We start from the raw sequence: 27,406 nt of genomic DNA, 5'->3' as shown, positions 1-27,406 counted from the left end.
ATGAACGTAACGCCGTATTCGCTGAAGTCAGATCAATAGGGCGTCTCTGGAGAGCCCTAAAAAAAAACCATCTAAGTTATTTATGAAGTCTGGGAATAACCCGATTACTTTACCCACCATCTCTCGGCCGTGCAACGTTAGCAAATTGCTTTTTTCCATCAAACTAATCAACGGCGTAAAACGTAATTTTTCGGCTATTAAACATAAAAAAAAAAAAAAAATGTATTTGTTTTTTTGTGTAAGTATATCCGTCGCGGTTTTGTTACGTCGGCCGAAAACATTTTCGTCGCCGGTTGATTGACCCCCACCTTTTATTCGTCGCCTTCGCCCTTCGAACCCTCCGACACATTGTGTAGTTGCCCCTGTCCGACGTTGTTCGCACTTCGCACTATATAACACACATACATAACAAGCAACCATCCTTGTCGTTTCCGCATAGTTTCCTAGCCAGCGTCGGGGAACAAACACACCACCTCGACGCCGCCACGGTCCAAAGTTATGTAATTTAAACACCCCAGTCGCTAAACTCGGAAATTATAATAACAATATAAAGGAACACCTATATAATATAACATGTACGAGCCCCCTTGTGCGCGAGCCAGTCATAGTTTGAACAATAATAATGTACAAAGAAGTGGTTACAGACGTATACATAATACCCTGCGAGGACAGTTTGATGAACACCGACTATTCCGCAATACTAGAGGATGTAATATTGTCTAACGCGTCGTTGTCTGTTATTTATAATATGATTATTATTATACAATACGCTCGATCACGAAAATAAGAGAGGGTGAAGTAACAAGTATACAGGTTGCGTTTTTTACCAACGGTTTTAGAGCGAAGACGATGTACAAGTTTTGCGTGTACGTCATATAAGTAATTACTTGCACCAATCCGCGGGGATGGTTCACACGGACACCTGACAAACAGAACATCAAACTGGCTTTAAAACTAATTATAAGCGACACTTTACACAAAAACAAGTTTTCGATCATTCCGAAATGGTCAATGAACTCTTTTTCCATCTGCACTCGTTTTACAATTTACTTTTTATCGATTTTTGAGATATCTTATAAAACTAACGAACATTGGCTGTACTTTAAATTTTGTTCTCCTCCGCGAATTTGATATAATTTACTGATATTATTTTAAATTTCGATTTACTTATAATAATATGTTTGAGTGTGTTTGGTTCGAGTTAGGTGAGCGACAAAAATTCTACGAGCATACATTTTGTCTAATTCAAAATCAATAGTCGGAGGAGGGGGGGGGTCTACTATTCGCTATACGTATAGTTTTAAAACAACTTCTCGGCGTAACAGCGCCGCATGCATTTACATTATGACGCGCTACCGCGATAATTGTTTGCCGTAGAGCTTATTAAAAAATTATACAACGGACAGAAACGAATGTTTGTTTTATTTTTATTGACCGTGCTATAACGCCGCGTATGCATTTCTGTTTTTTTTAATCAGATGTAATCGAATTGAGTTGTGTGCCGTAACTGACATAATATACAATATATAATATTATTATTATTATTATTATTATACGTGCACAACACACAACCCTTTTGAGTTACAACCGTACTCGGCGGAATAAAAAATTAAAACTGCCCCGTCTGCGTATAATTACACATATGCGTAGGGTAATTCCACAAAGGGGAACTGCACGTTGGGTACTCAACGCGTATGATAAAAAAATACTCAAAAATCCGGCCAATTGGAAATCCGCTATAGCGTTATAACGCTATGGTGACAGTGACACGGTATGTTATATAATGAAGACTACTTGTAATTATTAAAGTAGACATGTGAGTAAACCTACTCGCCTGATGCCTTTTCGTAATTTTTTCCAGGGCGGCGAGTTAAGTGAGATATTCGTTTCTTTGAAATTTATATTTCTCTCGAGCCAAACGAATACGTCTTCTTATAATACACACACACATACACATATATATCATACACATATCGCACTATACCGCGAACGCCGGCTTAAGTGGAATTCGGTGAAGAGCGCACCGGGGCGTGCAACGACTCCCAGGTGCGGAAACCGTTTTGCAATACCCCCGAAACGGCCATCTTATCAAATGTATATATAAATCCACACACGCGTCTCGTTTATCTCTTTACACCCGCTGTAGCAACAACATAGTATAGCTAAAGCAGCAGTAGCAGTCGTCGCTGAGTCACGTGTATGTTTGTGTACGCATTGAAGACTGGCGAAAAACACTTTCTAATAAATTACTCACGATCAGTCAATCATTTTTAGTAATGCTTTTAAAAGAGAGAACAAAAAAAAAAGTAAAGAGGACTGCGTCGGTGGGCTGCCGTCGAAGATTTACAACACATTTGTTTAGAGCAAAACCCAAGCAAAATCTATACACGGCTCTGATTGAGAATTACATCACCGCGGTGCAGTTGTATATGTATATATGTAAAAGAAGGGAGAGGAGATCGATGACGAAACGGACGGGCCTTGTTAACAAGGGATATGCAAGAGGGTGTGTCACGAAACGCAAAACGAAGAGCAATTTTAAGGAGGGTCATCCCCACCTAACAGACGGGAAGAAGCGAAAGCTCATAATTACATTTTTTTTATACACAACGGACGACCGTTGAACCCCATCGCGAGTACATTATGGTCGTGCACGCCTTGTATTTTGGTGATAACAGCTTGTTTTAATGACATACATCAAGATTCTATTTAAGGATTCATCGACCAATATCGCCGTTTGAACTGCAGATTACAAACATGCAATATTATTGTACGGCCAATGTTTTTTTTATTATCTTTTATAGTGCTACTTTTTCGTTTCGAGCCAACGGGTGTAGATATTATACAGACTATAATGCAATTTATAGTATGACCATGAACGATTTATGACCAAACAAATAGCTTAAAAAAAACAAAAATGTGTTTTTTTTACAAACATCAATACGTGTACATAAACAACATATTAGGAATTTATATATAATTATTATTCAAAGAAAATGTTTTAAATACACTTTTTAAAAAATTAACTGTCCATAAATATGTATTATTACTTGTGATTTATAAAAGTACACTATATATTTGGTTTTAAATTAAGATTTAGTGAAAAATTGCATATGCTGAACCACTGTTGTTTTAATAAATAGTAGGGTAGCAATGTGGCGTTCTCTTAATAATATTTTTTAAATTCTTTCTTTCAGTTAGCGCTATATAAATATGTAAACAGCTGTCTTAGTGAAGTGGTTACTTAACGATTTTATATGGCCGTTTATTTTGAATATAGGGTATTTTAAACAAATCTATTGGGGCTCAGACACATAATATATTATACAGCCACATGCACTAATTATACATACATATAGGTAATATTGTTTTTAACAAGGGTCACTGTTAATTATTACGTTAAGAATGCGGTTGTGCGTTTGCTCGGAAAACAAAAAACAAAATATGAATAATTATTACTCATATATATGTATACTTTCTTTAATAGGGGCTCTAGAAATAACGTTACATGGCGCGTGAGCATTGTCAAAATGATTTACTATCAATTATGTACATTAGAAAAAGCATATATTATACACAGTTTTCGGATTTCATACAGCACTCGAAACTATTTGGAAATACACGACATGTCAACAGTCTTAATAATACCTCGTACGACATTCATTTATTTATCTTTGGTTCTACCAAAATTCAAATATTTGCATTCGTCCGTTTTTAATAAAATCCATTACTCATATTCAAGTCTTTTAATTACATCTTCGGTGCAGTTATATCAATTCTGAACCTGGTACGACTGAATATCAAACTTCTACTGGTTTTTTTTTTTAATTTTCCTCATAGGCTGTGAAAAAAAAATTAAACCACTCCGCAACCTCTTGGAAACTTTTGCGATGTATTGCAAGCATTGCAAAAACAAATAAATAAATAAAAAATAGCTTTGAAACTAATATAGTCGACATATTATATCCGGTAAATAAACTTAGCCCTGTTACTGAAACAAGTAATAGCTTTACAGAAATAATAAAACGTACTCGAGATTGAGCTCATGTATTTTGGCTGAGGATTCGATTTTGAAAATGTATTACAAACATACGGGTACACAAAATCCATGTAAAGGGTTATCTGAGAGAAATTTAAAATCCGAGTCTTCCTTGTCCGCCAAAATGGATAGCCCTATATTATATTCCCTTTTCAGCTAGTGCACAAATTTGTATGAGGGTGTGAAGAAGTTTGAAGAAAGGGCTAAACCGGTATCCCCCCCTTTAATATGCACTACTGATGAGAACAAAGTAGGTACGAATTTTTCGATTAAAAGTCCTAACAGCAAACTTTGTTATTTTAGCTCGCGTCATTATACTATGTTACAATTAGTTTTTAATTATATACACTTATTGCGCAGTCTTGATAGCTTCTTGTTTTTAACATGGTATTAAATTGTATGAATGCAATAATATATGTAAGGCGGAAAGGGAAAAGAGACCCCCTATTGCAAATTGATCAGGGTTGGAAACATATCGCCACCCCGATAGAACAATGACACAACTGCAATATTTGAAATTTTACAGGAGAACCAAAAAAACAATTTTTTTTCACTAAAATGTTATGGGATGTAATTTTAATGGAATGGGAATGCTTGGGAAATTATTACAACTACAGTTACGTCGTTTTTCTACCTTATGCGTTCGCCATATCTAAACACATTGAAGCATTTAGTCCATTTTACCAAATTTTGCAGTTGTGTCATTGTTCTACCGGGGCGGCGATGTTTAAGGGAAAAAAATAATGTCATCTGCTCAAAGGCACATTATTTTAATTTTAGTTAAAATTTCATTCCTTAAGTATCTAATATAAAAAGTTGGCAAAATTGCATAACTTAAAAGCGTTTTTTTCTCAAATAATCCATTTTTTGAAAATAAATTCAAACAAATATACTCGGCCAATTTTCAAGATAGGAGAACGATTTTGTTCTCAAAATGTTCAGAATTTGGAATAACCAAGAACTCAAATTTGATTTTTGCGACAAGAGGTCCCTTTACCCTTTTTGCCTCATATATTATATCTCTTTGATATCGGTTTAGCCAGTTATATGATAGAACCTTTTGATACGGGAATTGATAAAAATAATAGGATATACCTCGTTGTTTTCTTGGACATAATGTACCGTTTCTTTATTGTGGACTTTATTTTTGAAAATTGATTCCACCCTAATGTTATTGTCTGGCCCTTTATTTGCATACTCGAGTGAATATGGTAAAAAAGCGATACAATAATATAATGTAGGGGTATGGATTATGGTCGAACCCGACTTGAAAGTTCAAAAGAATTTTTTACAATTGCACTATAACCAATCGGAAATGGTATAACTATCAAGAGAATTCAAAAAATCCCTTTTCCATGAACCCTTATTGTTGTTTGTATAATGTGAAGTATAATGTAAATTCCATTTTGTTTATCAACTATTTGATTCGTTTAAAACCCGACAGAAGGTTTAAACCGGACTTCTAGTAAAAATTAAATGTACTATATTCTTACAAACAACATACTGCAAAAAAAAAAAAAGATTATGACATGTGTTATTAATGAAAAATGTGACAGACACGTGAACTTCGGTGAACTACAGCGTGATGTCCATTAAAGTAGTCAGAAGGTGTTATTTATTTCAGTTCAATTTAGGACACGTCCTTGCGGACGGAATAACAAAAAAAAAAGGAACGAGGTGTCCCATGACGGTTTGCAAATGAAGATTTATAAATGTCTAAAGGAAATGAAAACGGATTTGATGCGCAAAGTAAAACGGGTCAGTTCGGAGGGGTCTCGCCCGAATATGATATTCCGTTATAAATAATATTACACCATTTTATATTGCGTTTATTATTATTATTATTTTTTACTCAAAAATGTACTATCGACCCGTCTGTATAACTTTAGCAATATCGCGGTAATACCATATAACATAAAAGTAAGTAAGATGATAATAATATGGCATACTCCAGCCGCATATTCCATCTCATGAAGAATACAACAACGGTGCTTCGGATCGAGTAAAGTACCCATACAATATGTTATTCTCATGGTAAGCTACGACCATCGGATTTTCTGTTGTATTATTATATTTTGTACCACCGTTGTCCTTAGCGGATAAAATAATAATAATATGATATACGGAAAACGGATTCGCGGATATTCCCAAAAGAGTTTGACTAGCGAAAAACAAAACAAAGAAAGAAAATATTTTGCGTATCGTATTATGTGCGTACGACCCGAGTCCGTGTACTGTATGCTCTAATACTATTATACATATATAGCACACACACATAATATAATATATACATGTTTTTAGAAGTATCAGTTCTTTGTTCTCAAACTCTCTGCGGAGAGAGGTAAGATAGGACAGCAGTCAGCAACGACGTCTCGACGGTACATGTCGGATGATACGCTTGCTTCACATACCGTATTTGTATATATTCACCGTATACCTGTATCGTCTCTCGTCCATAAAGAAGCTGATCGGAAGCCACAAAATACCCGGCAAAGACTTTAATCGCACGGAGGTAATTGTTTCTGCGATATACCGACAGTTCTGAAATAGCGCTTGAACGTTTCGCAAAAAAAAAAAATGTTTGAAAAAACTAAAGATAAAACCAAAACCGCATAAAACGGGGATTACAATTAATGCAGTGTGAATTGTTGGTCACGGTATACAAAAACAAACAATACAAATCTTATATTATACGTTACATTAAAGTCCTTACATTGCTAAAATTCTTAAGTATTATTTTAATCACTAAATTCTTTAACACTTAACATCAGCCTCGACAAATAGTATACGATGTGCTCCAAAAGCAGTCGGCAAAAAAAATGTCAAAAGCCAAAAAACACCCAGTGGGAATTGCGTAAGCCCAGCAATTGTTTGGTATTAAATTAAAAAATGTTTTTTTATTGGTTACACAAACTACATAATTTTTGTGTAAATGGTCAAACCAGTTATACTCATTTTACATTCTTCATTCACCAACCTTTTCCACGTTATTCAAATACATATCTACTTGTTTAAATCATATATTTTAGAAGTGACTAATTCAGTTATAGTTTAGATTTTTTCTAATGGCGCCATCAGCGTAGATGTCCTTTAAGTACAGAACTTACAACAACAAAATTTCAAATTAAGGGATCCAAATTCAGATCCAAAATGTTTTGCCACGTGGATGCCAAAATATAAGTATTAGCAGTTGGACCATAGTTAAAAGTTATAACCGAGTTATCCTATACTTCAGAAACTGCGAGATACAAAATATATAATATTGGTTAATTTGAAAACAGATAGTGTAAATGAGGAAGAGTAGCCCACTGTGTTGCTAGGTTAGTTTAGTTTGGATAAAATAATGGACATTTAAAAAATAGTTCTTAATACACATTTTACTTATTCATTATTGTCTCGATAAATTATACCACTATATAAATATTTTTTGTATGACAAATGATTCTCCTAAATAAAATAATATTTTAATAGTTAAGTATTAATTTTTTACTTATTCCTCTTGTCCTATCGTCCAACGTTTAATTAAATGTTTAAAGAATTCATAACTAAAAATCTTTCTTAATAATTTTTATTGTTATATGTGGTCAAAATAATTAATACTTTATTATTTTTAGTGTGGAAAAATATATGTTATAAAGGTCAAAAAACAGTTAACCGGTATTGCCGCTAAGTAGGTACATTACAAATTAAAATATCGTTAACATAGTTTAGATTATAAAAAAACTAGTTGTAAATAGGTATTTAAATTCAATCACACGTCGGGTCTTGTGAAAACATTTAGTTTTACTCACAAATCTACGCCCGTTTATCATTTGCCCTATCTGACCTCACCCACATCATTATATGACGAATCCGTCAATGATTATGGATCCATCAATGAGAAATGAACTCTTATTGAAAAAGAGAGCTTCGTTTGCCGAATATGTGAGCTAAGTGAAATTTTAGACATGTTTGTCATAGCAACGAATGCGCATACTTTGTTCGGCAAACGGTAATGTACAACTTGTCATACTCACACCGCACACGTGTGACATGCCTATTAAGACGTTTCTCCTGTGGATGTCATATCTAATTGAATTTAATATACACTATGAGGTCAATTGAAGGAAGCGCGTATTGTAGATCATCGTTAACAAACAGTTACAATAATATTGTTCGACGGACTTAATCGACTGTAATATTGTAGCGTTGTAATTCGCTGGGATTTCCGTTGACTAACGTTTTTATTTTAGGCAACTTGGGTACACTAAAGTCGTACAACTAGTTTGTCGGATAATCACTGATTTCTGAGCGAATCGTGTTTCTCCTACCTATCTATATACAATAATAATTAGCATTTATCTTGGCAATTTCCAACGTAATTAAATCAAAAAGTCGTATAATTCTAAATCCACTTAATGTAATATTGCCAATTTATAAAACGATGAATTAATTATCAAATAGAGCTGCTCGTTCGGGAAAATTGCTAAGATTAAAAACATGGTCCAAACTGGCGGTTTTGTCTTTCTCGCACATAATATTACATCTCGGGACCATGATTTGACTTTCATGCACAGTCAATTTAAGAATTATAGGTCTATGACCGTGTTATATGAAAGAAAAAGAAATTATATTATACACGGATAAAAGTTTTTTAATTCCTACTTGATATTTGCAGCGTGATATTTGTAAAAAAAACATTTTAATTAAGATGAGGTGAAGTTGGCGACCGAATAATGCTATCAAAGCGTTTATAGCAATTATTAATTTAACTCGCATGGTATTTGAGTAAAAAAAAACAAATGTACGATTGAACATGAAACTCTTGAACGAGCTGAGCTGTAAGCACAGTTTTTGGATTTTCGTTCAATTTAAATAATAATATTTTGCAAACGATGTTATTAATAAAAGTTAATGAACTTTATAGAAAGAAAAAAATCGGTTAGGAATCTATATTTTATGAAGGCCAACGAGACAAACGAGTGCAAGGGAAGCATTGTACATAGGAGCTATGTACTCTTGTCAGTGTCGTCTTCTTCCTTATTTGCCTACTATACGTATATCGATCATTATAACAAGCTGCAAGCATCACTTAAATGTTTATGCAATTGGGTGGTTGTTATTATCTAGCGTTTCCTAAAATAGTACACATCAATAAAATAAACAGTATTTTAACTAGGTCGAGAACGTTGGGTAAATATTTGTGCGGTTATCCGCTCAGTAACTTATGTTTAGCAAACACTTTCCGTTCCAATGAGTTTGTTCCGTACATATAAACTCCATAAAGACTGTACACGCAGAGGGTATCCCGGATTGACGTTTCAATATATTACAAATAAGCTTTAGCAACTTTAGTTGGTAGTTTACCCCATAGTTGAGGTACTTAAAAGTTAAGACACAACAAAACTTCATGACTCGCATAATAAAATATTTACAAAGAACGCTGATGATCTTTTCTCGTTTATGCCGAAGTAGGTATTTATTCTGTATATATTTCTTCGTAGTTTTATTTTTGTCGATGCGGTGAATGTTTTTAACGGATTCCCAAGACGACGGCTGTTATTTAACATTATATATTATTATTAACGATTTAAACACTAAAGTAATTATTATCCGCCATTGCTGATTACCGTATACGGTTTTCGGTAACCTTATTGCACTTCCGCGACGATACAGAGTTAAGTTTAAATACGACGTTAAACTATGTTACTTAATTTGAATTTGATCTAAAAGGTCTGGATTTAATTGCTTCCATTCCATCTAATCGAGAAACACGTATACAACTCACAAGGTCAATTATAATATTTACTAGCTAGACGTAACATAGCTGAATGATCCAAGTGTTTATTTAATAGTACAAAATTCCGAGTAGGTTTTTTAAAAATTCATCTAACTCTTTTTATTATTGATTAATATAGCAGTAGTTCTTTATAAGTGTTATTACATGACGACTGACCCGTTTCCGTGAATTATTTATATTTATAAAACATGCAAGTAGAAAGCATTATAAAGGAAACAAAAAAAAACCAATATACAACAGAGCATATCTATTGAGTGTGTACATTTATTGATTGTAATAGGATGTATTTACAGTATGCATCCGGTGATAAAATAAACGTATAATAGGATTTCATTGATTTCACATTGTATACATTTCAAAACATTATTAAACGTGTAGAATTAGTCATTGTGCTAACTGCTAGCGAACATTTTAATAGGTAATTTGATAAATTAGTTTTAATTTTCTTGTTTTTAATTGGTTTTTAAACAGAATACAACAACTTTAATATCTTTCAAAAATATGTACAAATATTAACCAAAAGTCGGTACTAATATCACGTTAATAACTAATAAGGACTTGTGATTTCATTTCAATCACACTCAACGAAAAACCACAATCTATAATCATATTTGATTTTAACCCTGAAAAAAATCACTATTTATGTAAAAAAAAAAAATACAAAATAATTTCGGGAGGCGATGATAAGTTATGTGTGTACAAATAATATATATAATATTTTCATTAAAACCGAAAATCTAAACCAGAACACAAATTAATTTTGAATATTAACTATGCGATGAATATTTTACATTGAAATAATTGGTCGTGAGAACTATTTTTTTTCTTACTAAAATATGCACGATACATTTTTTAAAATCAATTTTCAATTGTGGTTTTCGTTGAGTGCAACAACCTGTATTATTTATCTAATTATTTTATAGAGACAGGAATAAATGCATAAATAAGTAGGTATACAAAATTTAATGATAAGTTGATATTTTTAGTATAAATATTTTATGTATATTTCGATAGTTTTTATTTAATTAAGTCTGAGAATTGCAAATAACCAATACCGATATCTACATTATTACTATTATATACATTACTCGTAAAAATAGACAAGTTTTTCGAATAGTTTTGACAGTAAATTTAAATTAATACTAAATGTTCTGATAAAAATAACGAATGGTGCTAGGCTTGAATAATTTATTTCTTATGTAAATTTAAAAGTAATTAGGTAAATTTTTATGTTATTAACTTAGAAAATGATAGGTAAGTGCGATCGTCAACCGCTTTAACTCGAAAAAACTTTCAATTTAAATAACTACATATTTGAAACTGGTTAACAACCAATTATTTTTACTTTTAGTAAAACATTTTTGTATCAATACAATAATATTATTATTATCGTTTGAATATCAGAAGTTGATTGTAAAATAATGAGTTTAAGAAAGGATAAAGCTAAAAACAAATACATATGTTTACCATAATAAAATATTATAATGACTCACTATGGATCTACACAAGGTTGTACGATTGACCGTCATGTTACAGAATATTATACCTACGTTGTTACGTATAGAAGAGTACATATAATAAGAAATGTGGTTTTGATATTGCAAAAGCTTGTCGAGCCCGTTTAAAATGTTCCACGGTGGTGGGGGCGTTTAATCAACCTAACCTTATCGACATTATCCCTTTAGCACTGAATATAATTAAAATGTATTCTTAGTTTTAACATAATATCTACCAGTTAAAGTTTCTATAAAACCCGTCAATCGATTTTAGTAATCAAAACATACTCCAACTCTATGACCCAAGCTACACAAACCGGGTTCTTGCTTCTTATCGGTACGGGTGATAAATTAACCACATAATTAACGTCCTATAAAATGACCTTACAGAAGCGCTGTGGTATACACAGTCGTACTGGTTTGGTCAGATAACAGATTGTATATTTTAATGCCATCGCCGGTTTTCTAGAATAATTACCAACGACCTAAGCCCAAAGGCCGTATAATAATAATATGTGTTCTTTCACAACGTGAAAAAAATTACTGTACTTAACAATTCCATTTTTAAAAACAAACACAACATTTTACTATGGTACAAAACACAAGCGATATGAATGAGAACGCGCAAGATGGACGTTTTGGGACAACATGAATAAATGTGTCCTGTACTGTAATTTATGTAAAACCGCCTAGTTTTTATTTTTCAAACGGGTCAACTGTAATTAATTACGAATACCTTACACCTTTTGTACAACGTACTTGACACATAATTAAAACAAGAGTATAAAAAGATACATAATCGTCGGACCACCGAGATCAGGGGCATAGGCGTATGCTATTTTGGTTATTGTGAAGGGATTAAAATTAATATAGACAATTATTATATCAACCCTTTTTGGATCTTTTGGCAACCGTATAATTATTTAAATGTCTTAAAAATCGGGTATAATGAAGTCCTTTATAGCAACTGTTACTTTAAATTTACTTGACATTTTTACTCGAATCGAAAACATAACTGAAGTTAATAAATTCGATTTTGATTATTGACGGATACAATTTTCTAAGTAGATATTTGACGACGGTTCAATATTATTGTAGATTCATAAAGTAATATTAAACCGTGTGGTTCGAGTTCAATGAAGAACTCCATTCATATGAATAGGTGTGAACACGAAGGGAAGCACAGGATTTTTGCGGCTGCACGCTTTGAGGGTTTGGTGAAGGTAGGAGGGTGTTCCCGGCGGCTTGTCCCTTATTACACAACACACCTACTTGGAAATTAATACATCAAAATAATAATGATGTTAAATTTAGGTAGGTACTAGAAATAATTATTTATCTCTATGATGTAAAACGTTTTCGTTTATCGGATATTTGCGATTCCGAAGTCCGTGAATACCTAAATATATTATGTAATCGGTCTTTTTTTAACTTACTCAAATTTAAATGATATAAAAATAAATGCACAAGTATACTTTGATTTTTGCTGCAAACTAAAAATTCGTTTTGTAACTATTAAAAATATACTAACGCGCCAATAAGTATCTGACATTTACATTGCAGACGTATGAAACATATTATTAGTCTTTATTGTTATTTTTAAACGTTTTTGTTGCACTAAGCGAGTTATCTCACCTGAACTACCTGGCACCGTTGCCCCTACAAAAGACCCTTTATAATATATATTATTATTCCTACTCGAGTTTAAACATTACTTGAGTTTTATAATTTATCGTGAAAAACATAGTACACATGTTGTGCAATAATAGGTGTTATTAATTGTTACTTGAAGTTTGGAACATAATCTGTGTTAAAGTATAATGTACTTTAAATTTATAAAGATGTGTTGTAAATTATTTCCGAGAGCGTGACGCGCGTGATTGATGAACGCACCTCATTTTTATTTCACACTTGAGTTGGATGCGTGTACGTGTAACGATACTTTTATTATTATATATTATGTGTGTAAAACAATCTGAGGACGGGAAGGTCGTGTGTTGACATAATTAAAATTATGTTTTTTCATCGCGATAACTGCGCTATAATTATAGAAAAATGTGAATTGTCGGACGAACCGATACTTGAGCAGACATCCAACGTCGAATGGAAAAAAAGCAGGCATATCGCATGACGCGGCCGACAGGCCACGGCGTCAAGGGAGACCGGTCGCGTGCAGTGCTCGCGTTTCCCGTGCCGGCCGGACGGTGGCGGTCAACCGGTTTCGCGTACAGGCCAATGGCGGCGTCCGTCTGCGTCGTCGCACATATTTGCGACGGGCCGACCGTTTTCCGGGACGCAAACGTCGCACGGTCAAGCGGACGCCGGCGGATCGAAGACGGATGACGGAAAAACGTCGGTCGACGGCCGTTGCGGAGGGAGTTTGGGAACCACTATGCAGACGACCTTGGGTGGAATGAACGTTACACGAGGAAAAAAAATTGTACCTAGGCATTAGAAGAAAAAATTCAAAAATTTACTCTCGAGTTTCGAACGGAATTCCATTGGGTCGTCGCCGACGGTGTCCGTCGTCGATTTGATCACCACGCCTTTGTGTCTGTCCACGGCACCGGAGAAAACCGACATCTTCCTGAACGAAAAACAAAATCATTTTTTAATTTTTCACAGATTTATGCCGAAGACGAGAACAGTTTACGTTGTGCTTTCGCCTCTCTACTGATCAATTTGCCATTTTTTTTTTTTTTTTTACCTGAACGCTTCCGTAACTAGACGCCTCGATATCATACAAAAAGCCGGCGTATCGTGCACGTTTTAACCTGTTGCCCGCGTCGTCGTAGTTCTGCAAAAAGGGACGAAAACGGCTGCGGTGCCCGGTATGAACGGTGTACACGTGAGACGGAGACAGAGCGAGAGAGAACGAACAGAAGGAGAATATGGATGGAAGAAAAAAAATAAAAAAGGGAAAGAATGTGCCGGGTAGTGACGGTACGGTGTGGGCGGGGGCGGCGGGGTGAGGCGAACGACGGCGGTTGCCGGTTGCAACAGCGCCGCCGACTGGTCGATAAAGCTGAGAAATTTGTGGGCGCTGACAGTGCGGGCCCGCCGGAGCGCAGTCGACTGGTGTGTGTGTTCGTGGTGCGACCGTGTTGTTACCGTCCGTGCACCGTCGAATCCGGCCGAGAGCCGCCGCCGCCTGTGTGTTGGTGTCTGTGACTGTGCGTGCGTCAGTGTGCGTTATCCGCCTCCGGTAATTCGACTCCTCCGTGTTATTACCGCCGTTGTTGTCGTCGCGGACACAAGGAATAATCGCGTTGAGTTTAAAAGAAAAAGAAGTTTTTATACAAATTTACTATCGAGTGTTTTTTTTTTTGTTGTTGTGATTTTTGAAAAGCATTTTTATTTACCACGACCCGTGCAACCGTGTGGCCGTTGTCATGGTGGTTTTACGTGCGGGGAAAGTGAGACGATGATAACATGACGTTGTTTTGCGTTCGTTGCGAGACGGCGGCCGCCGCCACCACCGGTCCGGAATCGTCCATTGAAAATAACGGGAACGGCCGTCGTGATCGATCAGATCGGTATTATTATTATTCCTATACACGGTGAACACACGATGCTGCCGTCGACTTCGATGATAATTATTATATTTTACCGTTGTTTTTGTTTTTCTCCGTCCGTCGACCACTGACCGTTTTGTGTGCGCGTGTTGTCTTGTGATTTTTTTTCTTTCGTGTGCGACGTTCGTTCGATTTGAAAAAATCTATATAATTATAATAATATTGTAATTACCGTGTCTAACCTATTGCTGTGCCGCGCCACCGTTTGTTTACATTTGGTTTTTGGACCGCCATCGTCAAAATGTCCTGAACCGGACGCGATGCTGTCGCCGTTATCATCACCAATGCTGAAGGTAAACAGCGTTTTATTCGATATGCAAAATATGATTCTTGTCCGAAAATTACCTATAAACAATAATTTAAGCTGCAGTTCCTTTTTGCCACGAACCCGTGACAAGAGACACAGCTGCGGTGTATCAATCATACCTAGGTAGATTAGTTTTCTTCGGTCTAGTAACTATTTCACATAATTCGGATAGGCGATACTTACAGTCGACCACGCCATAATATACAGTATACACCTACTTTTTTTCCGTTAACTCGTATTTAATTAATAATATCTATCTTTTCTGAGTCAAAGTGGTTAAACAAAGTCACACCGCAAATCAATCACCGTAGATATATTTATGTAGCAGTTGTATATTTCTATGTTCGTTTCTGCCTAGTCAGTATCTAAGATCGTCTATAATCACCGACGTTCTTCCAATGACCATTTAAATGTGATTCGGCGAGTTAGAATAATTAGCAGTCGTTTGGATTTTCAAAAACCTAATTCTAAATAAAGTACTATCGTTAGATATTGTGATGTAGACATATGCTGCAAAGAATCGCTGGAACAATAAACCAATTTTTTTTTTTTTACATTAACCAGGTAAAAACTATAGTTACTGCATTTATTATCTAACCATGTTTATTCATTATCAGTTTCTACCTAGTTCATCGTTTAAAAGTATTAAGCTTGGTCTTATGTTACAGGCATGTGTATAAATAGTGTATACGCCTACAAAACAACCAACCTAACTTAAGGGCTAACACTACTCTGATACTATTCTGTAAGCGACCGCTGACTGAATAAATGTAAACTGAGACTAAAGCGCGATGGTGGTTTTAAGTTAAGTGGGAATGCAGAGATGTTAGTTAGAATGCTGGGTTTCAAAATGTTTATACATTTCTTTCTGAATAATCTCTAAAGAATACTTTACCAGTGCAAGAGATTAAGGCTAAGACGATATTGAGAATTGCCTAGAATGCCAAAAGTCACAAATATTTTAAAGCTATTTTCAAATGAATCATATGGTTTTTTTTTTTTTACAAAATCATGTGTTGAACAAATAATATGGCATATGGATGATGCATTATATAGAACGAGTGCACTTCTGAAGTCTTAGGCCAGAGGTGTAATTTCTCTTAAACCAACATTCAATAGAAAAATTATTTCTATTATCTTAATTATGCTATATAATATCATTTTTAACTTGTACAATAAAGAATACCTAGTAATTAATAAGTAGGGAATTTTTAAATTAACAAAAAGATGAATGCTCTATAATATTTAAATTATTTAAATTTTACATTTTTGATTTAAGAAACTACCTACTAAAATGAAATGTTTTCACATCTAAGAAACAGAAACTTGACAGTAATTGTTAAGGTATTCTTTTATTTAACAAAATTTCAAGTATTATTTCTTTTAGTGAATTTCTTTTTTTTTTATATATTTTATTCCTACCATTACTTTGCTGATAAGTGAAAATAATACAAATTATAATAAAAATATGTAAAAGTTATTCATATTTATACTTATATATAATTTCCTGAAAATTGTAATCATATTAATATAGTTAAATAATGTGTCATTAATAATTAAAAAAGAAAATATGAACCAGTATTTAAATCTTAAAACAATACTCTTCAATTCTATTCATTCTATATTTTAAGTTCAAATTAATGGTAGATAGGAAAGTGTTTTAGGTTTGTGATAAACAACTTCATTAACGATTGGTCTTTGTTAGAGTTAGATAACACTATGTGCACGAGCTGTTGATTTCTCATTAGTCCTCGCTACGCGTGGAACGCGGATCGAGAACCTTGATAGACTATCAGAGACATCAATTATTTTAATGACAATTTTTAAACAAATTATGGATCACTTATATGTCAGATTTTTAGAGTTAATAGTCTCAATTTACTAATTGTATCCGAAAGTGAAATGTTTATCTTGTATTTCATTAATTAATAAAATGTATACTGAATGTTATCTTATTGATATACACTGTGCAAATAAGTAATGTATAAAGTTTTTACTGTCTGGAAGTTTAAATCTGCGATATGTCTTCTAATTGTTCTAACATCTCGATTGGCTTTATTTACAGTGTCATCAATATTATTTTTTTAAGATCAACTTACTATCAAAATATACATCAAGGTCTTTGATTACATTAGTTGTACCTAATTACATAATTTTATAAGGCTATGTAAATCTAGAATAAGTTCTAGTAAATTATTTAGTTTAGTTAATTGTCATCTGATTATTGCTACACCATCGAATACAATTTTTTACGTCAAATTTCTAACTTTTTTTTGTAGTCTTCTAGATTATTAATGGTCTTTAATAAATTCATTACTGAAACATTGTAATAATAAAATATTCCGCCAAATCCACATTCTTCTAGTTTTTTAAATTAATAGCATATAATTAACTTTATATAGGGTCTTACTCAAGTCAGTATATGTATATGACAATTATTGTTTTATGCTTATTTTACTTGGTTGGTAAATTTAAATGAATTGGTTGAGTGGGTAACATAAAACATAGACCAGTAAAGTATCCATTTTGAAAATTTGTAATTTGATGTATTGTATGCCAAAACGAGATGGTTGTTCGCCTATAAGTTTTAACTTCAAATGTTTACCCTGTTTTGTGAGTTGGTGTAATGTTGTTAAAGTAGTTTTATTTTTGGAACAACTTACAATTATAAAATTGATTAATTTTAAATATTATTTTAAGGATGAATAACAGCTGTGACTCTTAGACGGTAATCGTTATTTAAATACTGCCATCCTGATTGCATATCTTAAGTTATTTTAGCGGAATAGATTTTGAAAAATGTAGATTTTACAGGCTGAAATTTTGGTCTAGAATCTAAGATATAGATTTTTTTATCTCATTTTCTATTGGTTATTAAAAAAAATGAATGTTGAGAAAAACCAAGAAAAATGTATTATTCTTATTAGTTATTAATTATTGCAATTTTATTAAAAATATATTAGATGTTTTGATTGACCATGTGTGTTGTACCCATTACTTTCCAGTTGAATATAACACATTAAGTATTCGATTGGAAAATATTAAAATACAGAATATACCTATTCGTTTACATTTTTATGATTTAACCTCATAATAATAATGATAAATCTTACACTAATAAATTGCAGCACTTACTTAATATACAGTTTTTCGTGTGGGTGTTGAATTAAATAGATATTTATTCTTTACAGCTACACAACTTGGTCGTCGACATTAATATATTTACGTATAGAAGTATACACACGTTTAAAAAAAAACTGATCATTACTGAGATAACTATTATAATAATGTTTAAACGTATTTGTCAAAATAAACACATTACAAAGTTCTCACTTGTTTGTATGTCAATAATAATAATAACCGTATAAATCATTAAATATGTTAATTTATTTACTAAAAAAAAAAAAACACTGAAAACTAGTCTCAATTTATTATGGTGATTTTCTTAATAATGAATAAAACTAAAACTTAATTTCAAAAAAAAATTACACTGCTTTATTAGTACTGGTAAAATATATTTATGTAAAGTAGAACTATCAAGTTATAGATAGATTTATTACTTTAAATCGATTCGTTAAAAATTAGAAATTCTATACATATATCATGATTTTTAATTTTATATTATATTACACTAGTCATTAAATAAATTAAAAATTAAATCATCATGTATTCAGTATAGTGATGGGAATCAGAAAATCCGGATTTTCACAAAAAAACGCTATTTAAGCTACTTAAAAATCATATAAGTGTTAAATAATTTTACAATATAAAGCTCTATATCTAAGTAACATTTTTTTGATAAATAGTGAAAATAAAACAAAACACCAAAGAGATAAACTGCTTTTGAATTTCGGATTTGTTGATTTCCGAAAATCCGAAAGCATTTTATAGACAAAGTTAAGAATTTTTTTTTTAAATTTTAATTAACAAATTTTACTTAGGTACACATCTTTATATTGTAATAGTATTTAACAATTATATGATTTTCAAATGACTTAAAAAGCGTTTTTTTGAAAAATCCGGATTTTCGTATTCCCATCACTAATTCAGTACAACTTGTTGAAATATTTTATTATTCATATTACTGAAGGTCTTACTTTCAGTCTTATGTTATTCAAATGTAAAATTGTACTACCAATGATTTTAAATAAATAAATAAGCAGTGTTCCTTCCCCACAAGAGTATTGCCTCCTTTTGTAAACTCAGAATTGGTCACAATTTACTCCTAGCCCACGCCTTCAAAATGGAGCTCAATTCGGTACCTTTCTATCACTTGCATGAGGAAGAAGCTATCGGTGACTTCACTCATCTCGTTTTTGAGTGTCCTTTCCTTAATTCCGAAAGAATTACTTTTTTTAATTTCCTTGCCTCGCATGGCATCTCTAATCCTAACCCAGCTCTCATCCTTAATTCCCGCGTTGTTCCTGTAATTTATGCCACAATATCCTTCATCTTTAGCTCTGGTTATACTATATAGTTTTTATTTTTTTTTTAAATTTTTTTTACTTAACTATACTTCTTAATGTAATTTTCTTTATGTACATATTACCTATTGTAACGCTTTTCTATTTTTGGTTAAATAATAATTTGTAATTGTCGAGCCATCATATTTTCCAATAAAGGCTAATAAAAAAAATTTAAAAAACCGTGTTCTTCTGTAAAACAAGACCAATTTCCCACTGTCAGCAGAGCTACCCTCATCGTAGTTATTAGATGGTAAATCCTCCTTGACAGCAAGAATCCCATATATAATTATTGGTCATAAAACGAATGGTTATACAACTTATTTTAGTGAAAAATTAATAAAAATTATTATTATAGCTCCAATGCGAAACTAAGTAATTTTATTTTGTTTTTGTTCATTATTTAGTTATTAATAAGCTGTCAATAGCTATACAATTCCTTTGTGGTTGTTGTTTCATAGTTTATTTTCTTTTTTGTGGTCTACTTTTCTTTAAAATGTTGACAAGTGAACGGATAGTGAAAACAAGTTGCAATGTTATTGATATAAAAAGAGAATTCATGTCTTATTTTATCCTTCAGTCAAATAAAATAAATTAAAATGTAAGGTTTTGTTTTGAAATGTGTAACAAGACAAAATTAATACAAAAAATATCATAATTTTCATATTATGTCAGATTTTGTTTCATATGGAATAATTTTCGTGCTATGTTGGTATTTATGATAAAGATAATAGTTTTCTAAAAGAGTCAAATTTTTGTGAATCACACGCAGCACTGAACTTATAACTTCTTTTGTATTAATTGTTGGTTACACATTTTGTCGTTCTATCACTATTTATATCAATATATTATTAAAATAATATGAGATTTTATTTAGTAAATTATGTTTGGTAAAAAACTATGATACAAGTCTGTTTTTATAAAACTGTAATTAATCAATTTTGAAGTGTGAAATTGTTGTGCAACTTAAAATAACCTTTCTACTCGCCACCTTGCATCGACTAAATAGGAGTTTATAATTTTATTATCCATTAACAACTGATTTTTAGCTCATTATTACATTTTAAATTATATATTTATTTTATAGACTTTTAATAGATGTTTTTTTTTTCAGGAATAAAGCCTTGAATAGGCCATATTTAACATATGTCTTCCATATTCCCATGTGCTGGCAAACCCAAAAGTCGTACAATGCAGACATCCCACTACCATCTGTGGGTAACAATATTTTTTTTAGCATGCCTAAATGTAATTTCCGGTAACGCCAATATAATCAAAACGTTCGAAGATGAAGTCGGAACAACATTGTTCAACCACCTCATCATCGACAAGAACACCGGTCGACTATTTGTGGGTGCCATCAATAGGATTTATCAACTCACGCCGGATCTCAATGTAACCAACCAAGTTGCCACAGGCCCCATCGACGACTCGTTCGAATGTGGTGCCAACATGTGCCCTAACTCGACCATAAAAAATTTAACAGACAACATTAACAAAGTGCTCGTTATAGATTACAGTACTTCCAGAATAATTACTTGTGGTTCGATTTTACAAGGTATGTGTACGGTTCGAAATTTGAATAACATATCTAATACGGTACAACAAGTCAAAGAAGCCGTGGTCGCCAACAACATGGAAGCGTCTACCGTAGCTTTCATAGCGCCGGGACCGCCTAATCCACCGGTAACCCAAGTAATGTACATTGGCGTCACTTACACTGGTAACTCTCCGTACCGTTCCGACGTTCCGGCCATTGCTTCCAGGAGTTTGGACAGTCAAAACATGTTAAACATTGCTCACTTGGGAGTCATTTCTGGTACTCGCGTATTCGTCAACACTCTGAACCGAGAACGCTACCTGATCAATTACGTTTACGGGTTTAGTTCCGAGAGTTTCAGTTACTTTTTAACGACTCAAATGCGCACAGCTGCGTCAGGATCAGCTTATATATCGAAAATGGTGAGATTATGTCACGAAGACAAGAGTTATTATTCGTACACAGAAATCCCACTAGAGTGTATCAGCAAAGACCAATCGTACAATTTAGTACAAGCTGGCTACGTGGGCAAAATCGGATCGGACTTGGCCAAAGATATTGGCATAACGCCACAAGACGACGTTTTGTTCGCCGTGTTCTCTGGAAGTAATTCAAACGACAGCGAGCTGAAGAACAAACCCAACGAACAGAGCGCTTTGTGCATTTACTCGTTGAAAGCGATCAGACGGAAATTTTTACAAAACATCAACACTTGCTTCAGCGGCAAAGGCAATCGAGGTCTGGACTTCATATCGCCTAGTCACGCTTGTGTCGGTACCAAACTGCAAGCCATCACCGAAGATTTTTGCGGATTGGACGTGAACACTCCTCTGGGAGGAGAATCACCGATGACTGCAGTTCCCGTATTGACGTTTAACACCCATCTTACTGCTGTCACTGCAACATCCACGGGTGATTTCACTGTCGTGTTTGTAGGCACCAGCACAGGCCACATCAAGAAAATCGTCGTGGAAAGTTCCTCCAAAGCCATCGAGTACGGCGACATTGTCATTCAAGAAAATTCGCCCGTCAATCCAGATCTGATAGTTGACCCGCAGCAAATGCACTTGTACGCTATGACTAAAAACCGAGTGTCCATGATCAAAGTACAAGAATGTCACATATACAATACGTGCTGGGAGTGTCTGTCCGCTAAAGATCCGTACTGTGGTTGGTGTTCTTTGGAGAACAAATGTAGTTTACGGTCGAACTGCGAAGACGCGGCCAACGATCCTTTGTATTGGATACCGTACAAGAGCGGCAAGTGTACGAAAATAGCTTCGGTAACACCTAATCAACTTCAAAAAACTACCGCGAGAACGTTGGAACTGATAATCGACAACCTACCCATATTGGAAGGACCTTTTTATTGTGCTTATTCGGTGTTTGACAAAGTGTTAATTACTAACGCAACGAGAAAATCGTTTGGAGTCAATTGTACTACGCCCCAAACCGACCTACTTCCGCTCACGCCGTCGGACCAACATCATTTCACAACAAAATTATCAGTGAGGACTGCCAACGGTCCGGACTTTGTCGCCACCAACTTTACCTTTTTCGATTGTAGTACATATACGTCTTGCACTCAGTGCGTCAATTCGTCTTTCCCGTGTGACTGGTGCGCTGAAGCTCATCGGTGTACTCACGATACCGCGGAAAACTGTAGAAATAACATTTTGGTTACTGGCGTCAACCGCGTAGGTCCTAGTTTTAGGAGTGGACCTTCGTTTTGCCCGACAATAAACGGCTCCGACACCGGTAGCACCGAAATACTAGTACCTTCCGGTATCAAGAAGTCTCTTAGGATAAAAGTTCACATAATAATAACACAGTTTGTCGCCCAGACGCGATTCGTGTGCCAGTTCAACATCGAAGGACGCGTGTCCATCGTGAACGCCCGTTTAGTTTCCGACATCATCTATTGTGATGTCATGGAATTCAGCTACACTTCACGTTTGCCCAACATAACCGCTACTTTCGCCGTTATTTGGGGTGGCTCGAAGCCGCTAGACAACCCGCATGACATCCACGTGGTTATATACCGGTGTAGCGATATGGCCGACGATTGTGGCATGTGTTTGGCCCTTCCGGAGAAGTACAAGTGCGGATGGTGTCAGGCCAGCCACAGCTGTGAAGTGATGGACCAGTGCGATCGGGCTCTCGGTATATGGTTAAATCGCAACAAAACCTGTCCGAATTTACAAATAACGTCATTTTGGCCGCCGGCCGGTCCCTGGGAAGGCGACACGAACATCACCATCATTGGCAAGAATTTGGGCAAGAACTTCAACGACATTTACAGTGGCGTCACTGTAGCCGGGCTGCGGTGCGCCCCTTACGAACATCTTTACGAAATGACCAGAAAGATCGTATGCAGAGTAGACGGCCCCGGCAGTGAGGACCTCAGAGAAGGCCCGATCGTAGTGCAAGTAGAAGGATACCGAGGTGAATCTAAAGTCAACTACCATTTCGTAGATCCTATTATCACTGGCATGCATCCGGGGTATGGTCCCAAATCTGGAGGCACTAGGCTAAAAATATTCGGCAAATTTATGAACGCCGGCAGTAACATCCAAGTGTTTTTCGAAAACACTCTACCGTGCGTCGTCATTAACACTACATTCAGCGAGACGACTTGCATAACCGGTGCTACGCACGAACGCGTTATAGGCAAAATCAAAATGTTCTTCGACAACTCTCCTCGAGCGTTCGACTCGCAGACTTACGAATACACCGAGGACCCTAGCGTCGATTCCGTTGAATCCGGTGCTCTTGGTCAAACTAAAGTTCCTAGAGGAATCGTATCGGGTGGAATCAAAGTATCTGTTACTGGCAAGAATTTCGCTTTCGTTCAGACTCCTCGTTTGTACGTGACCTTCGGGAACACGAGGTATTTCGGTGATTGTCTCGTACTCAGTAACCTGCAATTATTATGCGAGTCTCCCCACATAGTTCCTCTGCAACACGACCAACCGGATCCCGATAAACCGCTGGAGTTGGATTACGGTTTCGAGATGGACCACGTCGTCAGCGTGCAGAACTTATCGACAAGACGTGCTTTTCCCAGGTTCTTGCTGTTCCCCGATCCGATGTACACGAAATTTGACGAAGACATCAAGTTCTATAAAAGCGACTATCTCACCATCAACGGCCATCATCTGGACAGGGCCTGCCAAGAAACCGATGTCACCGTGCAGATCGGCACAAGCTATTGTAACGTGACTTCGTTGTCCCGCCATCAACTCACGTGTCGTCCACCGCCCACACAACCAATGCCGCTGAATGACGATTATCGAATGACCGGCTCACAAGAACTGCCTGAAGTCATCGTTACCGTCGGGCCTAATTTGAAGTTCAACATCGGCAAACTAAGTTATGCTCCATCTAGCGTCAACAGTCCTCTGACCAAACCCGCCCTGTTTGGCGGCATAGTCGGTATGGTGATAATATTCATAATTTTTATCGCATTCCTTATCGCGTACCGGCGCAAGTCCACCGAAAGTAGCAGAGTGCTAAAGAACATGCAAGAGCAGATGGACATACTGGAATTGCGTGTGGCCGCCGAGTGCAAGGAGGCGTTCGCCGAACTGCAAACCGAAATCACTGACATCGCTGGCGAACTTACATCCGGTGGTATTCCGTTCTTAGACTACCGCACGTACTCCATGAAAATCCTGTTCCCCAACATGGAAGATCACGGCGTTCTGCAGCGCGAAAAACCGGAGCTCATACGCAAAGAAAAGGGCATTCGGCTGTTCGGCCAGCTGATACTCAACAAAACGTTTCTATTGCTGTTCATCCGGACACTGGAAAGCAATCGTTATTTTTCGATGCGCGACCGTGTGAACGTCGCTTCACTGATCATGGTGTCGTTGCAAAGCAAAATGGAATACTGCACGGACATACTCAAGACTCTTTTGGCCGAGCTTATCGAAAAGTGCATGGAGGGTAACAGCCATCCCAAACTGTTGTTAAGACGAACCGAAAGCGTGGCCGAAAAAATGCTATCGTCATGGTTCACGTTCCTGTTGTACAAATTCCTGAGAGAGTGCGCTGGCGAACCGTTGTACCTGTTGTTCAGAGCTATGAAACAGCAAGTGGACAAGGGTCCAGTGGACGCCATCACGTCCGAGGCTCGTTATTCGTTGAGCGAAGAAAAACTCATCCGGCAATCCATTGACTTCGTGCCAATGACTGTGTACGTTTCCATCTCGCAACAGACGGCCTTCGTCACCGGTCTGGACCCCAACACCGAGAACATTCCGGTCAAGGTGTTGGACTGCGATACCATTTCGCAAGTGAAAGAAAAATCTTTGGACACTATTTACCGGGCAATGCCGTGCAGTCAGCGGCCCAGGGCTTGTGAACTGGACGTGGAGTGGAGGACTGGAACGTCGGGTCGGCTAATACTGTACGACGAAGACTCGACCACCAAAGTAGAAGGCGAATGGAAAAAGCGCAATACGCTACGACATTACATGGTGCCTGACGGTGCCTACCTCAATCTAGTGTCCGTCAAACAGATGTCCACGTACAACCTGTCCATTCTTTCCGATCGAATGGACAAACACAAGTACGAGACGCTAAATCTAAGCAAATTCAACTATGACAGCCCGCCGTACAGCAGGGCGACGTCGCCACTCAACAACGACCACGACAGCGGTCTAAAGTCCTGGCATCTGGTCAAGCACCACGATAACGATGCGCAGAAAGAAGGCGAACGCGGCAACAAGATGGTGTCCGAAATTTACCTGACTAGGTTGTTGGCCACCAAGGGTACGCTGCAGAAATTCGTCGATGACCTGTTCGAGACGATTTTCAGTACGGCGCACCGAGGTAGCGCCCTCCCGCTCGCCATCAAGTACATGTTCGACTTCCTCGACGACCAGGCCATCCAGCACGGCATCACCGACCACGAAGTGGTGCACACGTGGAAGAGCAACAGCCTGCCGTTGCGGTTCTGGGTGAATCTCATCAAGAACCCCAACTTCGTGTTCGACATCCACAAGTCCAACATCGTGGACTCGTGCCTTTCGGTGGTCGCCCAAACGTTCATGGACTCGTGCTCGACGTCCGACCATCGGCTGGGCAAGGACTCTCCCAGTTCCAAGTTGTTGTACGCCAAAGACATTCCGGCGTACAAGGACTGGGTGGAGCGGTACTATTCGGACATCAAGGCTATGTCGGCCATATCGGACCAGGACATGAACGCCATGCTGGCCGAGGAGTCCAGGATCCACATGACCGAGTTCAACACCAATTGCGCGCTGTACGAGCTGTACATGTACGCGGCCAAGTACAACGAGCAACTGATGGTCACTCTGGAAGAGGACGAGTTCTCGCAAAAACAGCGGTTGGCCTACAAACTAGAACAAGTACACAACTTTATGATGGTAGACAAATAATGAAACGACGGGGGCCATTAATCAAAATATACTTAATATTTTTTTTTTTTGTAAGACGGATTATTGCTCAATATCGAGTATTGAATGGGTCAATGGGTTTTGCTACTTTTATAGCAATTTTATATACCTACACATTGTGGTACGTAGTGCGATAAGATTTTTAAGCTAGTATGTTATAAACAAATTTTTTTAAAAAAATGGTAGAAATAAGTAAAAACATATTTTTTAGATAGGATACAAACATATTTAAATAATAATAATAACACGAAAACGCGATCGATGATTATAGTAATAAATTAACATATCCATTGCGCCTAGTTCTTGCCAATAAGTTGTTACCAATAATTTATCTTATTCCGTATGCCCGAACGCCCGCATGCAATTTTTTTATTTGCTTATTTAACATCCAATTCAAGCGTAAACGATTATTATTTATGTTTTGAATATCCGTCCAAGTTTCTACCATTCTTGATTTCCTCGTTTGTGTACTTTTAATTCATAATAATCTATTCAACCTATTCTATAAGACTGAGTTTTATTTATAAATGTATATTATTTTTTTTTTTTTGTATGAGATTTTTGTTTTGATTTTTATTCAGTCATTTTTCTCAACCACTTTAGTTTTAACGCTGTGTAAAAAAATGTTATATATATATTTATTATTATATCTACTTATATAATTTATCCAATTAATGAAGCAACGCAATATGTTTTTTATACCTACTATAAAAAATTTGTTTTATATATTTATACCATTCCAATAAAATCTTATTATTCCAATTTTATACGCAGTGTGTTTTGA

General features: G+C 35.8%; 2 protein-coding genes across 2 annotated transcripts in view; one reads left to right on the top strand and one right to left on the bottom strand.

Moving 5' to 3' along the window:
* Positions 1 to 14,392, bottom strand: part of LOC126841146 (uncharacterized) — a 26,913-nt gene extending 12,521 nt beyond the window's left edge. The window contains exons 1-2 of the mRNA XM_050577465.1: positions 14,022 to 14,392; positions 13,792 to 13,901 (exon numbers count right to left, since the gene is read on the bottom strand). Of these exons, the coding sequence (XP_050433422.1) occupies positions 13,792 to 13,901; positions 14,022 to 14,056 (145 nt within the window). The 5' untranslated portion in view covers positions 14,057 to 14,392. The remainder of the gene's footprint in view (positions 1 to 13,791; positions 13,902 to 14,021) is intronic.
* LOC126841145 (plexin-A2) lies at positions 14,377 to 27,406 on the top strand. The gene is made up of 2 exons (XM_050577464.1): positions 14,377 to 15,182; positions 20,774 to 27,406. The coding sequence occupies exon 2, from the start codon at positions 20,806 to 20,808 to the stop codon at positions 26,602 to 26,604; it is 5,799 nt and encodes a 1,932-aa protein (XP_050433421.1). The 5' UTR covers positions 14,377 to 15,182; positions 20,774 to 20,805; the 3' UTR covers positions 26,605 to 27,406.

The sequence above is a fragment of the Adelges cooleyi genome, unplaced genomic scaffold, assembly GCF_023614345.1.
Source record: "Adelges cooleyi isolate 19-005CV unplaced genomic scaffold, UGA_ACOO_1.1 ACOO_flye_CR_arks_rails_tigmint_CR_PRNA_376, whole genome shotgun sequence".
Taxonomy (NCBI): domain Eukaryota; kingdom Metazoa; phylum Arthropoda; class Insecta; order Hemiptera; family Adelgidae; genus Adelges; species Adelges cooleyi.
The sequence above is the reverse complement of the archived record's forward strand: the minus strand, read 5'-3'. Positions and strand labels throughout refer to the sequence as shown.

Excerpts from the sequence above, each read along its gene's own strand:
- LOC126841145 (XM_050577464.1), top strand. The coding sequence starts at position 20,806 with ATGTCTTCCATATTCCCATGTGCTGGCAAACCCAAAAGTCGTACAATG.